Source organism: Thunnus albacares, chromosome 23 (assembly GCF_914725855.1).
Source record: "Thunnus albacares chromosome 23, fThuAlb1.1, whole genome shotgun sequence".
In the NCBI taxonomy this organism is placed as follows: Eukaryota; Metazoa; Chordata; class Actinopteri; order Scombriformes; family Scombridae; genus Thunnus; species Thunnus albacares.
In genome coordinates this window covers 1826507-1842302 of record NC_058128.1, presented here as the reverse complement: position 1 = coordinate 1842302, position 15796 = coordinate 1826507, and the positions used below count along the sequence as shown (strand labels likewise).

Here is a 15796-nt window from a genome sequence, read left to right as displayed (position 1 = left end):
CTCTCTGACAGTCATATTATTTACTATTATAGATTATTAGTATTATCACAGTGCACATGTGTAGACAATAACTCCATTAAAAGTCTCGATGGCTGTTAAAGCTGAGTGACAGCTGATCTAGCTCATCTAGATCATCAGCTGCCGCCATGATCAGAAACAGACGTCGTTTCACGTGAGGCTTCAGAGGAAAGGACGTCCCATTTCTCTAAAAACATACTTCCTCAGGCTCTTCTCATTTCATGCCCCCTCGTCTCCTCTCTCCTTCTTATATATACATGGTTTAAGGATGTCTCAATTCCTAAAATGCATCTCGAGGAGAGAGGAGGCTTGCTGGAGAAGCTATGAGCGAGGATGCACAGATGTATCCTTTGCGGAAGTTTTATCGGCACCCATGACTTATGAAAGAGGTGTGACACAGTGGTAAGCTATAGCGAAACAATGGATAGATGACGCAGCTGTGCCACACGTCATATTTAATTGACGCTGCTTTAAAAGACGCAAGTGAGGGAAACGTGGATGCAATTAAGAGACTTGAGATGTACCCAGTGTGTATATGTGACAGTAGTGGAATGAAGGGGAGACAAAATGCAGGTTACATTATCAAGGTGTAACAAGAGTAGACAGGTTATAGGCTCAGGTTCTGACACAATCTGATGATCATAGTGATGCACTAGCTTGGTCAGTTATTTCTAAGTGTATGGCCCAATCCCAGTGTCCCCTTCTAAGGCCTAAACCCTAAACCGTCATTGACTTAATTGACGTCAGCTGGTAAGTGTTTGAGTGCAAGAAACTGCAAAGGCTCGAAATGGTATAACTAGGAATGGGACAGTGCTTTCTGACACATCACATTACCTTGACGACACCAAAACTTGTTACGTACGATTTTGGGTTTAGGACTTTTTATTCAATACTTAATTGCCATATCAACATGATTGATTGGAATTTGTCTTAGTGAGCTCACTTCAACAAAAACAGAAAAAGAGAAAACTAGTACAACCATTCCCTTATAAAGCACATAATACATTAAACAAAGTATAAAACAGCTAGCTAATATCCAACCCAAAAAATAATCATGTGCACCACAGTCAAGTAAGGGACCAACTGCCTTATTTGAACCTCCTCCAGGCTCTTGCTATCCAGAGTGGATGAGAGGTAATTGTCAATTAATCAATTTAGTCATTTTTGTCAAAACAGCATCATTAAACAAAACTTGAAGTAAAGAAGAAATGGCTGATGAATAAACAAGATGTGTAATATAACCTATGCTTGCATTCCTCAGATTTTTTTTTATGTATCTTAAATCCTTATTACTATGGTGCTTCTTTGTTAATTTAGGCAAACCAGCACACCCACTATGCTAGGCTGAACACCCACGTTCCAGTTTGTTTACCATTTTTTCTTAACACTTCCAGGCTTCCCCTGGTAACCCCATATTTAACATTGACTTCACATCACAATGCTATGAACTGTGGGTAATTCCCACAGGCAAAGTCTGCAGCAATGTGGACTTACAGAAAGTGTGCATAAAGGGCTCATAAAGTCGGTGAGCGAGCCCTCATACACGTGATGATTTGACAGTGGGACAGCCCTAAACCTTGCGGATTTAGCAGGAACATGACTCAAAATCTGCGAGTCTGGACAATGGGATTGGGTCAAAATGTCAACAAAGGAAACAAGATTCCAAACTGAAGCAGCTGTTGATCACATGGTGCCCCTACCAGCCGGTTAAGAGGAGTGAGGAGTCAGCAGTCAATGACAATATAAAACAGGTTTTTCAAAAATTGTAAATCACTGCAACCACAAGAAGTCCTTGAGCATACAGTCATAAATGTGCACAAAGAATATTAGGCTGATGAGTCCAGTAGTATGCGAGATTAGCTGCAGACAGATACACGTACAGACATGATCCCCTCCAGGCTTTCAGACTTAAATCAAAATGAAGTTTAAAAATAAGCGTTTTACAGTTTAGTTTAATCTCCACCTCATCATATTAGCCTCAAATCGCTGCAGAAAAATCATCGTCATTAAAAGGAAGTAAAGAATGTCTTTGGTGAAATATCAGATCATCATATGCAATATATATTTTTGCAGATTATTCCAAGTAGCCAAAAATATGGAGGCTTTCTTTACTATGTAATCTGGCATAATTTTAAGATAGTAATTCAAAAGTTTCATGTTTTTGAGGCAAAATTATAATAGAAATATAGCGTAAATTTTAACTTAAGTAAAAAAAAACAAAAAAAAAAGATATATTATTACTATCTCATATTTTGCCAAAGTTAGTGTCTAGACCTAGATAACGTCCCACGAATACTTTATTTTTGTCATTCATACCATTTCTTCATTTTCACTTTTCTTGGCAGAAATGGGCTTCTATAGCTGTCAATGCACCGACAGGAAAAACCTAATTATAAAATGAACCTTAAACAATATTAGATTTTAAATTTATATTTTGACACGGCTCCTTCACAAAACAGGCCTTTGATGTTACATAAAAATAAAAGATAACAGCTTCAAATGTTTGTTTTTTATTGCAGGAGAAGATCTAATCAGTCCTGAAAACTGAGTCTTAACAGGTGAGAATCAGATGAATCCTCGTCGGATGTCTGCAGGTCGACTCCCCATCGGTCGGCGGAAATCGTTCAGAGGTCGTCCATCATGGTCTCGAAGCGGGCCGATGGGGTCGTAGCGAGGGCGAGGCAGGAGGCTGCGGGGGAGGTTCGGTCTCTGGTCGTACTCCCCGCCAATGATGCCAGGCAGTGGCGGGTGGAGGGGGACGGGCACCGGGCCGAAGATGTTGCGGGTGTTTCGGAAGAAAGAAGGGAGCGAGCGGTGACGGGCGACATGTCGGAGATCACAGCGGGTCTTATAAAACCTTTTGTAAAGCTGGAGAAAGACATTAATGTTAGCATACGTCAGAATAAAACTGTCAGAGGAAACCTGACAAATCTAATATCTGTTATTAATCATTTTGAGGTACTAATTAACTATGCAAAATGTACCTCGACAAGGCAGGACTGCAACCCCGTTTATCTAACGGGGGTTAGCTACTTGCGTTAATAATGTCCCAAGAATATGTGCAATATTCAAATAATTTACAGTAGCAAAATCATCCTCAACTTTTAAGTTTTTCTTTTCTTTTCTTTAATCAATGTTCAGTTTACTACCTCTTAAATGTTTGAGAGGCGTTTGAAACAAGGCATTTGATGTGATGGGAATCACAGCAGTTGTTTACATATTTATGATTTTATTTTATTTATTCAGTGTTTAAATGTTTGTCACCTATTCATTCTGATAATAAATAATTGTTCATTATAGAACAACTGGTTTCTTTAGAGTTCTGTCCTAAGGAGAATACTCTTGAATATGTGATAATGTGATGATTATCGACACCGATCAATATAAAAAAAACATATCTTGATAACATTTTTGGCCATATCACCTATTACTCCTACCTACTCTTTAAAAGTCAGAGTTAGAGAGTAAACAAGGTAAAGAGTAAAACATGAGATAAAAAAACTAAATTAAAAAGTTCAAATATTGACAAGTCAAAATTGTTATTCACATTTTTAAAAAAATGAGAATTCTGAAATAGATCTGAATTAAATACTTTAATAACCCTAGTGATGTTGAAATTTAAATAATACTTAAATAATATATATATTTAAAATATTTCTGAATATTCTGCTGAAACAATTAGTCAACCAACAGAAAATTACAATGATCAACAATTTGATGATAAATTAATTGTTCAGTAATTTATTAAGCACAAATGTCAAACTGGTTCCAGCTTCTCAAATGTGACCATTTGCTGTTTTTTTGGTTTTATATCATCGTCTATAAAATATACAAAATAACATTTCTGGTATCACTTAATTTGTACATTAAACATTTTCACTTCAGCTGCAAATTAAGGGATTTACCTCAAATTTGCGATTATAAATACTTTTTTTTTTAAATGGATTTTGTGCATGAATTAAATGTTTTTAAGGTGTAAAACCACTATTGAAATTTATTAAGTTCTTGACCAAATAACTTGAAAAATTAAGGTTCTTTGACTTTATCTTTTATTTTTCTAATACTTTTTTTTACCCCTTAAAAACCACTTAAACTATGCAGATAATTCATTACAAATGTCTATAATCCATTAATTATCCCTTAAACTACTTTAAATACGTCAGTTAAGATGGAAGTTATGGAATTTATATTATAAATCATTGATATATTCATTTATAAACTTGAGTTTTTTCATGGATTAATGCATAAATTAACTCTATATATTGAAAGCTAATCCTGAATTTCTGCCCTATTAAAAAATTAAGGTCCTTTTAAAATATAAATTCAGGGATGGCTTTGAAGTTATTTGGTCATTTGAAAAGGTTTTTCAAATGCCCTTAAACGTAAAGATAATCCATTAAAAATACCTTAATATACTACCAATTGATTAATTATCCCCGAAGCGTTTGTAGTTTATAATGGAATATAATATATTAAGGGGTATTTTTAAGGGAGTTTTGTTTATGGAAAAAGTCATTAAACTTTATTTAACAGCATTAAAAGCAATCACTGAATTTTCACAGCATTAGAAAAATTAAAGCCCCATTAAGGTATAAATTATTATTATATATGTGGCTAAAACAGTGCAGATAATCCATTAAAATACCTATATTACACTCCATTATTTATCACCTTTCAATCCCATCAAAATACCTGAATTACATTATTATTAATGGACACATTCAGGGAAATTTAAGATAAAAAATGAAGGTTTCATAGTGAACAAACTGTGAATACAATGAACTTTTTACTATTAGTTAAGTAAAAAAGACAGATTGATTAATTGATATCATTATAAATTTAATTTAATGTTCAATTACAGATTCAGTGTTTTAAAAGTGAATTTAATTTTGTTAATTTTTGATGACTGTGACTAGAAATTGAGTTTCCTCACCTCTCTCCAGTCTGTGTCTCTGGATCTGCTGGAATCTGAATCTGTTTATGAACAAGAAAGACAATTAGACGAGATCAGTTGTTTCATTCTGTATTAACTTTCAGCGCAAACATCACGAGATCACTTGTTAGCATACTTACTGGTCTGACTGGGGAAGTCTCGGCGGCACAGGTGTCTCCACAGTGAGGAGTCTGCCGTGGAGACGTGGAAGTGTCTGCAGACTGACGACAGTCGGACCACAGATTGGACGTCTAGCAGTCGGAGCACTCTGAGGACGAGCTCAGGAGGAAGAGCAGCCAGACCGAAGGCTACTGGCAGAGCCATGGCTGAGACGCCACGGACACAACAATCAGTTCAATACAACAGTTGTAAAGCTCACGTTAATTCATGTTTCAATATCTCTCAGGTTGTTTTACTGCAGTCAAATTTGGCATCTAGTTATTTCAGAATTTTATATCACAATTAAAATTTAGAGAGCAGCTTCAAGGCATTTATTGTCAACAGTTTATCACTAATGTTCATTTGATTGTTAACTAATCACACTTCTCATTAAGAGTTTGAACCTCAGACTCTCAGCTGAATCTCTTCTCGTAATAACGATATTTGCAGATGTGCCAGATGTAATGAAATTCCCTCCAGGTGTTCCTGAGATATCGTGCTCAATAGGTGCATCTCTAATTTAATATATACAATAGGGCGCAGATTGCAACCTGACAGCTGACAAAATTCCTGATGAAGACTGTGACATGTGGTTGAAAGATCCAGAAAAAGCTTGAAAGTGAATTTTACGTAACGATTATTTTGTCAAAATAAAAACAGACTGGATTATTATTTTTTTTTTTAAATATAGGTCTTGTAGTTAAAATGAGCAATCTCACCACAAGATCCAAGTAAAACAATTAAGAGATAAACCTAGTAAGTGGACTTTGAGCGAGGATTATTTAGTCAAGCTAATATTCCAAAAGGTGAAGAATGAATTTCATGTCTCATTTAAAAAACACAAAGACTGCACCAGTCTTCACCAGGACACTTTCATTTTTCCTCCAAAGACACAGTGGCATGAAGAATGAGTCGAAAGCTCCGGTAATCACGTTAAACTCAGTACCTTCTCTGGCTGCGGCGATCAGCGGGTATGCTAGCTGGTCTTTGAAGATCCGTGACAGTTTGCTCAGATCTTTGAAAGCTGCAGCTGCACTTTCTCCTGAGAAACCAAAGAGACACGACAGGAGTCATTACAGGAGCTCTGAACCTCGTGTGGTGTCACGTCGACCAATCAGGGCTCTCACCTGGCCACTCGTCCGTCACGTAGCTGCACGGCTTCAGACACAGTTTTCGGACCGTGTCGACGGTTTCGTTCACCTTCAGAGTGGCTGGAGGGAGAAGACACATGTTACAGCGGACGAAGAGACGTTGTGGTGAATATGTTTTAATTTATTCTCCATTGCTGACGTCTGGGATTTTAATCTGTAGTATTTTATTCTTCAAATTAAATGGGGAAACATTTCTGAGTTATAAAGAGCCAAAGTCAAACCAGAACTTCTAGGTTCTGCTCCAGCAGGGTATCTGCTTATTCTCTGCTTATTTCACATTTTTGTCATTACTGGGGATTTTCCAGCCAGGTTTTGCTAAAATTTTACAACTAACATTACTGCCTATGGCAGGCTAGAAAAATATTTAAGACCTTTGTGAATGAAATTTAAGACTTTTAAATACCTTTTAAGGCCTTTTTTGAGAAAACCTTGATCAGTGCTTTTTAAGACTAGTCCGTCCAGATGTAAGAAAATCTCATTCAAAACCTCATTGACGTTTGTCGTAATTTAGTAAAATCCAGCCTCGAGACAGAACCGTTCCCAACAGTAAGTTGTGTGTCTTGCTTCATATGTTTAGATAAGGACGGGAAGTTTCAGAAAAACCATCTAATATCATTGTTTATTCAATATTTATGGTTTTAGCGGTTTCCTTTAACAAACTCAAGAGGGTTGCAGGCTAAACATCACGGCACGACAGAAGAGGCGAGTCCATGAGCGACTGGAGGGTGGCGGCGAGTTGAGACATGTCTGTAATAACAGCAGCACAGATTACAGCTACAAACGCCTGCAGAAGAAAAGACGGGGAAGGTTTATGGATATGGGGGAAACTAAGTTTGTGGTTCTTTTAATAGGAGCTGTAGTTTTTTCTGTTGTTTAACTTAGTTGAAATATCTGACGGCAGCTTCTGCGGTGGAGCCGAGCGCTCTGAGAACATGGAAACTCCAGGAACACGCTTCATTGTGTTGAGTTACAGAAGCTAATTTATTCATACATGTCATGCTAGCAGCTCGGCTCTGAGGACAGTAATGTTGGTCTGTTGGTCGGTCCACTACTGTAGTCCAGACTGAAACATCTCATCTACTACTTTTCATCCTCAGAGGATGAATCCTACTGACCTCTTACTATCCCTCTAGCGCCACCATGTGATTGAATTTAGTGTTTTTTATTGGATGGATGGTTATGAAATTTGGTTCACACATCCATGTTCCCTTCAGGATCAATTTTTGGTGATCCTCTGACTTTTCATCCAGTAAAACTAATGACATTCCCATCAGACTCTGTCAGCTGCAGGTAGGAGCTGCTGTTCTCTTTCAGACACGTTTTTACACCAGATTTGTTTACATTTTATCAAATAGTCTCCATTAAAAGTCATGTGAATCAGCTGTTAGCAGCTCCTGTCGGCAGTGTAACGTGATGTTCAGACAACTGTGACTGATTACTGTGATACTGAAGAAAACTTGAAAATGTGATGATTGTCAGGCAGGTTATGCAGACTCTTTTTTCTCTGGTTGTGGATTTATGGAGGTTTACTGGTGATGGACGTCAGAGATAATGATCCTCGGGAATTGAAAGTCACACTGAATGATGTCAATATGTGTTTCATGTCTGTGTGTTCAGATTTGACTGAGTTATGTCATCTAGGACCAGGACTTTGATTATTTCATTCCTTACCGTTAATAACGAGCAGGGGGCCCATGCACACAGCCACCACCATGGCGAGGCTGTTTTCACACAGAGGATGAGTGTACTGCAGTTTGTAGACTCCACCTGCTGACCTCCAGCCGACAGGCATCCCACCGGACTTCAGCTCACATCCCTGAACACACACATTCATTTCATCCACTACCACCATGAATGCTTATATTACAGACAGGTCTGTAGTTATGATTTATTTGACCATATTTTAGCCTCCCTGCACAGTGTTACCTGAGGAGTGAAGCCAGTTTCGAGCATCAGGAGGTTTCCGGCCACCATGAGGGCATCGCTGGGACTGGTGGTCTGGGCGCTGTGATAGAGGAGCTCCAGAGAGTGGGGGGCCTGACCCTCCTCGGCCTCGCTGCACAGCATCGGCTCCCAGCTGGGGACTGAAGGTTCAGAGTCCAACACTTCACTGTTCTCCTCAGACTCCCACTGAGCTGCACAGCTGCTGCTGCTGCTGCTGGGCTGCTGAAACAACAAAGCTGTTCATATAGCTGCTTCAACCATCAGTGTGGACACATTTTATTTCCTGTTATGAATTGGGGATGAAACACAAGACTGTAATGTTTTAGTGCAGCTAAGCGGTTTGTGAGTTCAAAGGAATGACTCAGCATTCAGCACAAACATGTTGAGCTTCACTGACATTATTTTACACTCAAGGTGACAGTTTTTCTTTCAGTTTGTTGCAGTTCACAAACACTTAGAAGGACGCTTCACAATTACACAACAGTCAGGTGTCCATATGAGCAGTGAAAGAGGTTTTCCTCGCTGTAATCATTCCTCCTGTTCATACTGGATATTAAAAGATCCTTCAAATGTGTTTTCAATGGAAGTGATGGAGGATAAAATCCACAGTGTGTCCACACAGTCATTTAAAAGTCTGTGAAGCTTGTATTCAGCTTCAGCAGTCTGAGTTAGTCATATCAAGTGGATATCTGACACATTTACAGTCTTTTTAGCATCAAATTCCCTCTTTGTGTTTCCTCGGACAGTGTTTCCCTGTTGAGCTGCAGGTGGAAGTATAGTAACAAAAAGAGGAACTTTGGCACTAAAAAGACTGTAACGTTGAAAGATATCTACTTGATTTGACTCATTTGGACGCTGAAGCTTCATATTAGCTTCAGATAAACTTTTAAATACATTTTTGCACAGAAGGAGGACTGTAGATTTTGTCCTCCATCACTTCCATTGTAAGGTCATTATGAAGGGATCTTCTAATGGTCAGTATGAACAGGAGGAATGATTACAGCAAGAGAGAGTCTGTGACACCAGATTAAATCCAGGACTCAGATGAATGACTCACCTGGCTGGAGGACATGGCAGCTGTCTGTCGGCTCTGGTTCTCTCTGCTGCTGGACAAGGAGGTTGAGGTGGTGGTTGTGGCGGCGGCGGTGGTGGTTGTGGCGGTGGCGACGGTTGTGGCGGCGGCGGCGGCGGCTGCAGACTCAGGCAGGATCACACAGACCAGATCTCCAGAGACGATGCCGCAGGACGACAGAGTCTGTCCGGTGTCTGATAGAAGCTCTGAGCCGTTCAGAGACAAACTGAAGTCTGTGTCTGCACTGAAAGAGAAACAGAAAAACACGTCAGCAACATCAAACCTGTTTAAACCTGCAAGTTCCAGCTTAAAACACTCAGCTGTAATAAGTCCTGGCCGCATCATAGCTGCTGATTTATCAATAAAAAAGGTTTTATTAGTGAATCTAAATATATTAAAGAAACAGTATCCCAAGGAGTTTCTGACTTCTAGAAGCTGTAATTTTGCAATTCCACTCTGACAAAGAGGAAGGAGACAAAAATGTTCTTATGATACTGTCACACTTTAATAAAGCTCAGAGCATCATGTGTGCACACGGACTCAGTGTCTGTGTTAGACAAAGAGTGAAAAGGTGAAGTCAAACACACTGATATATAGTCATAGCCACACCTGTCACATAGGCTACAGAGCATCCCCTCATCCTCAGAAGCAATTAACTGATACAACAGTCAGTCAGTTTGTTTGTTTCTTATCATCTGCTGAGAACCGGAAGCTGAAGGTCACACAGCTTCACGTCTGATACGTTTCTACACCTGCTGGGAACTTCATCCTGAAAACTCTCTCACACACACACACGAGGGTTATTGTCAAAAGCTGTTTCTTCCAAACACCTTCCTAAATATCCTTATCTGGTTTTGTTCCCTCCGAAGGTACTGCGGCAATCTTGCTGTCCTCTGATACGTCACTTTAGCCTTGGCCTTGCTAAACAGTTCTTTGCTCAACATCTGCTCCATACACACTCCATGAACCCTTCTGTTACACTAACAGTACTCCAGTATAATCAGGCTAAAGTTCTCTTAGTTAAAAGTTACATGGTAAGATTCAGAATAATTAATCACAGTGGAAATTAAACATGATTACATGTGTAGTAATATGTCGTTTCCCTCACAGTAGCACTATGGAGCAGTTTTTTTTATTTTTCTTGGGTCCTTGTTCTGTTTGTCTCGTAGGTGATGTGTTACACAATCCTGCCGGTTGTGTCACATTATTCCACTTTTTTTTTAATGAATTTTAATTGCTCAATTATCAATCATCACAAGAGACTGGATTATTGTAAATGCTGCCTGTGACTAAGAAGTATACAATAACTTAAATGTGAAAAGATTGAGTGCATAAAACTATTTGCAGCATGAAACAGTAAACAGTCTTTAATGAGTTTAACCTCCTCCAGTCCCCCTCCTACATAGACCCAGTTTTGTGGTTTTTAGGTGGCAGCAGCGGATCTTTAGGGGAAGATAGCAGGTCAACAGTTGACATCATCTGAAAGCTAGAAACCTGAAGATTAATTTAAGATGCAGCTCAGCATTTTGTGTCAAGTCATTAGTTTTCTGGTCATGTGTTTTGGTTAGGTGCCTATTCAAATTTTTGAAAGTTTAGAATGTACAAGAGCTTAGAACATTATGATGGAAGTATATGAAGGCCATTCAAATGCTCAGTTATGTTTCATACGTTGTTGCAGCAGTTTTTGGGTTGATACCATTTGTTACACAGATTTGGTGCAAAATTTGAACCATTTTTGACAACTCGACAATTAATAAAAATGGTCAAAAATCCCTCCAAAATACCATAAATATATGTATTTCAAAAAATATGACTGGCAGTGAGAGATGGAAAAAGACACAACCTGCAATAGTTTCACACTGCGAGCACCAGATGTCACTAATGATTCTGATTCCTACATACAGAACCTTTAACACACTTCTCAAATTTTAGGGTAGATATTTTACTTTTTCAATATATCATCCATTAATCTTTAAATTTAACTCATGAACTTCTGACTGAGCCCTGGAAGAAAAGCAAACTGCCACAGTTTTCTTAAAGTTTGAGTGCAAGACATGAGTTTTCATACTATTCTGCTGTGGACTTTTAAACGCTGTGACAGCTGAGAAGAAATTGACTAAATGAGAATTTGCTGACTTACATCATGGTAAATAGAACATTTGGGGGTTTTGAGCTGTTTATTGGACCAAACAAGACATTTAATGACGTCACCTTTTGCTCCATTAATAAACTATCATGGCTGGTATGTGCCACTGAAACGTCAGTGTTTTGCTTTTTTTATTGTATGTTTGAGTCTTTCCTTTAGGAGCCCTTTTGTGTGTCAGATATAAAAACTATTACACAAACAAACAAGATGACTGTATCTCTGACTGTATGTCCAGCTAGTTTTGAAGTCAACGACATTGGAAGGTCTTGTGTCTGACCTGAGTCTGAGAGAAGGAAGAACAGTCTCCTTGATGTGATCTATGAGATCCTTCAGACTGGGTTCTTCTCCCGTTAACTCCACCCGGCTGGTCTGCTTGTTGACCCGAACGCGCAACTTCATGCTGTGATGTCAGAGAGAGAGAGAGAGAGAGAGAGAGAGAGAGAGACAGGTTGGAATATGACACCATAATCAATAATCAAACTGACTGAATGTGTTCCTAGAATTTAGTCCTTTACTTAAGTAAAAGTACCAATACAGCAACGTTAAAATACTCAATTACAAGAAAAAGTCCTGCATGAAAAATGCTTCTACAGTAAAAGTGCATAAGTATTATGCAATTATATTTATTTATATTACAAACTCTATAAAGTATAAACTCTATAAGACGCTTTCACATGGAGTGAGTCCAATCACAAGACTCCATCGATGACGTCTTTGAATCTGCGACTTGTTTACTGTTGCCTTGCCAATACTTTCATGCTCCTTTTTTCAAGAATGGCTGGAAACTGGACAGATTCAGAAATAAGGCAGCTCCTCCCAGTCCGCACAGAGCGGTTGGCATCCATAAGTGTTGCATTACCACCATCTGCTGGACTGTCCTTTGCCCCATCTATTCCAGCATTGTCATGGCATGTGTGAAAAGGAGCAAGACGGAAATGTTCCTGAATGTAGCTGCATATGTGAATAGTGAAAAATCACTAGTGGTGCCTGAAAGGTTATCCCAGTAATTTACTGAGAACTATGCGTGAAAGAGGCTTAAATTACTCCTAAAATGCCCCTTTAGCTTATTTGCTAGGGTGAAGTTGGGTACTTTGGGACACTTTTGGTAGATTACCAGGAAAACCACTTCAAATTCTTGAAGACCTTCAGTGTTACTTTTGGAACTTGTTATGGATCTTTACTTTATTTCTTCAAAGAAAATATGTTGCCAACACATTGGGAACACCTACCTCACTCCAGTGACATGTTCAAGTGAAATGGGACAGTTACTGATGGTTATAAAGGACATCGAACAATTCAGTTAAACTGAAGAACAATTGGAGCCCATTTCGTGTTTGTTTTTGAAATGACTAAATCCATTTATCAGTTCAGCACAGGCTAGTGTACTAACTCATGATTTTATGGCACCTGGTAGCCTAGAAACATGAGGGTTTCACCTCAGAAAAGTGTCCCATTTACCTAAGGTAACATGGGACAGTCACTTAAAACCCTTCTCCATAAAAAGTAAAGTGTATTTTGCAAATACTTTGATTATAAGTTAAACAGTTAATGCAAAATGCAATATCATGCAACCATTTTTGGTGTTACACCCTCATTGTCTTATTGCCAAAATGAGAAAATCAACATGCCACATGGTTTAACCAGTGATTTTTTGACTCTTTGCTCTGCCCATCCCAGTTATCTCAGACAAATCCAAATGATAGTTTCATGTAAAGGACATTTGTAGCAACAATGCAATAACATGCTTGGTGATTGGCTGCAAATATTTAAAGAAACTTATTTGTCCCATTTTACCAGACTTCATCCTATCAGAACAACATTTAATAATCTATCAACATATTACCCCACAAACTGTGTTGGTTTATGCATAATGATGCTGTACACATTGAAATCACATTCAAGCACCTTATTATGTATTTTCTGTAAATTAACAATGTTGTTAGGGGGGGAAATTTCAGCTGATTTAAGTGCGAAGTCCCTTCAGGAATCTCCATTTTACATTTTTTGATGAGTCATTTACGTTGTTTTGCACGTCTGAGTCTTTTAGTTGTGTGTTAGCCTGAATCCAGACACTATATTCATATATTTTAGCTCAATATTAAGATTAAAATAACTTTAACTTTCCGTTAGTTAACGTTAAGAGTTTAGATGATAGCCTTCACATAGGACGAGCCCACCAACACACCAGCTAGCCTTAAATAAAGATAAATAAATCATATAAAACAGAAATATATTAAAGAAATCAAGCTAACAGAACACTGAAACGTTTCGTTTTCGTTTCTTGGCGGAAGCTTAAACGTTAGCTAATATTACTTGCTGCGTAACAGTTAGTTAATCAATGTTAACTCGGTTAGTTTTCTTGTTTAAATAACGTTAAAGTGATGAAGACAGTCGCAGCTTTAAAACCACAAAGTTAAACACTTACATGTTGCACTGATGTGATGATGTCCGGCGTGTTTTTATGTCATTTCAGTAATAAGTCGCGCTGTAAACACAGACTCAAAGGCAGCGTCAACAGCAACGCGACTTCTTCTTTGGTTACTAGCGGACCAACAACACGCTACACACAGGTTCCGGTTAACATTTTCAAAATAAAACCTTTACTGGAGCGATTTTTTAAAACCAAAAACTCAAACATTAAAATAATAAACGCACATTTTTGGAAGCTAAATGTATAAACTAATTTTAAAAAAACGTTCATAAAAGGACCATGAGCTTAAATGGGACCTGTGGACTGAGCTCATAAGCACTAAAACACAACAAAGAATGTGCTTTTTAAAGAAATTGCTGTCTATTAATATCCACAACAAAATGCTCCAAATGTTTTACTGTGCTTTTATTGAAACTGTTTTAACTTTCTGCATCATCTGCTGGTTTGGCAACACTACTGAGGCACAGAAAAACTGTAACATTGGCTGGTTAACTATTAGGCATCACGTTACCAAGTAAATACATCTACAGAGATAGAAAGATAAAGGCAAACTGTCATAGAGTAGCAGGAGATGGACCCAAATGCAGGACACAGCAAGCTGAGTGAAGATGAAGAATAACTTCTTTTTTATTAAAGCAGGCAAAAACAAAGCTGACAGGTCAAAGCAAACCTGAACACAGCAGAGCTGAGCAGAACAAACTGAACAATACAGAACAAAGGATCCAACAGCAACTGAACTGAAAACAGGACTTAAATACAGACTAATGAGGGACTAGGGAACAGGTGACTCGACAGAGGACTCGCAAGGAGCTGATTGACTGGCTAAAAATCTGGGAACAGGGCAGGGCTAACGAACCTGATGCAGGGCAGGTGTGGAGGGAAAAGTAGAACAGAGACACAGGAGACAACACGCAGAGCAAACAGAAAACCAAAAACCCTGAAAACACAATGAGACAGATAATGGTGCTTGCAGTGATATATGTGAAGCAAGGCTGTAAGCACAGTCAGAGTAGCTAAACATAAGAATTCACACTCCCCTACATTTCCCTGAAAAACAAAAACAGACGAAAGCCAAATGCTGACTTTACATTTCACATCCCTTGTTTAATCGCTGCACTTGTCACTTTCATATATTTCATCAAACTGGACTTTACATTGTGCATTACATTCAACCTCCACTCAGTCCATATTTCCTTTGTAAAGTCAATATTTCATATATCCAATTTCAAAACTATTACTACTCCATTCTGTAAATAGATTTTCATTTAATTTTAATATTATTTTGCTTATTTAATTATTATCATTACCTCACTCTTGTTCTTTTGTTCTTCTCTTGTTTTTCTCTTCTATGTTGCACTTGTGGGAGCAAACACCGAGACACATTCTCTGTATGCTGCATACTTGGCTAATAAACAGATTCTGATTCTGTAAAAATGCAATTTCCAGTTATATTGTTTTATTCTTTTTAAAATGTATTTTTTATTGTGTCAAGTTAAATTAATCACATTTATTTGATTTTATACTTTATTCTGTGTAATATTTATATATGTGTTTTGTGTTCTCAGTTTTATACTTTTTTATCTTTGGGTTATGGACATTTTCAAAATTTGAAGTCTGGATGAGTTCTCACTATTTTCTGACAATTAATTGACTAAACACGACTCAATGAATTAGAAAAAAAAACAGATTAAACCATAATTAAAATAATTGGCAATTGCAGCCCTATAAGATATTAGGTATACATATATCTGTCTGACAACTATCTATCTATAAATTTTGTACTTAGATAAATAAAAGGCACATTTTATGCTTTTTCTTTTGGAGGTCTGTCGCCTAATATCCGGCTTTGTTCCGTTTGTCTCCATTGAACTTGATGAAATTATTTCACTACAACTACGGCGAGCTGGATGTAGCGTTTTAAAATAATGCTCCGACTATTTTC

The 15796-nt window shown here is 38.0% G+C and overlaps 1 protein-coding gene across 2 annotated transcripts; it reads right to left on the bottom strand.

Moving 5' to 3' along the window:
* Positions 1–1406: 1406 nt before the first annotated feature.
* fbxo7 (F-box protein 7) lies at positions 1407–13986 on the bottom strand. Of its 2 annotated transcripts, none has more exons than XM_044343130.1 (10): positions 13849–13986; positions 11701–11823; positions 9263–9521; positions 8188–8427; positions 7933–8077; positions 6238–6321; positions 6057–6152; positions 5092–5277; positions 4952–4992; positions 1407–2886 (listed from the first exon to the last, which is right to left on the bottom strand). In XM_044343130.1, exons 2-10 carry the CDS (start codon positions 11820–11822, stop codon positions 2584–2586), a joined length of 1476 nt encoding a protein of 491 aa, XP_044199065.1. In that variant the 5' UTR covers position 11823; positions 13849–13986; the 3' UTR covers positions 1407–2583. The 2 variants fall into 2 exon arrangements, with proteins under 2 accessions (XP_044199065.1, XP_044199066.1); XM_044343131.1 differs by having other exon boundaries at positions 8188–8424.
* Between the last annotated feature and the right edge of the window lie 1810 nt (positions 13987–15796).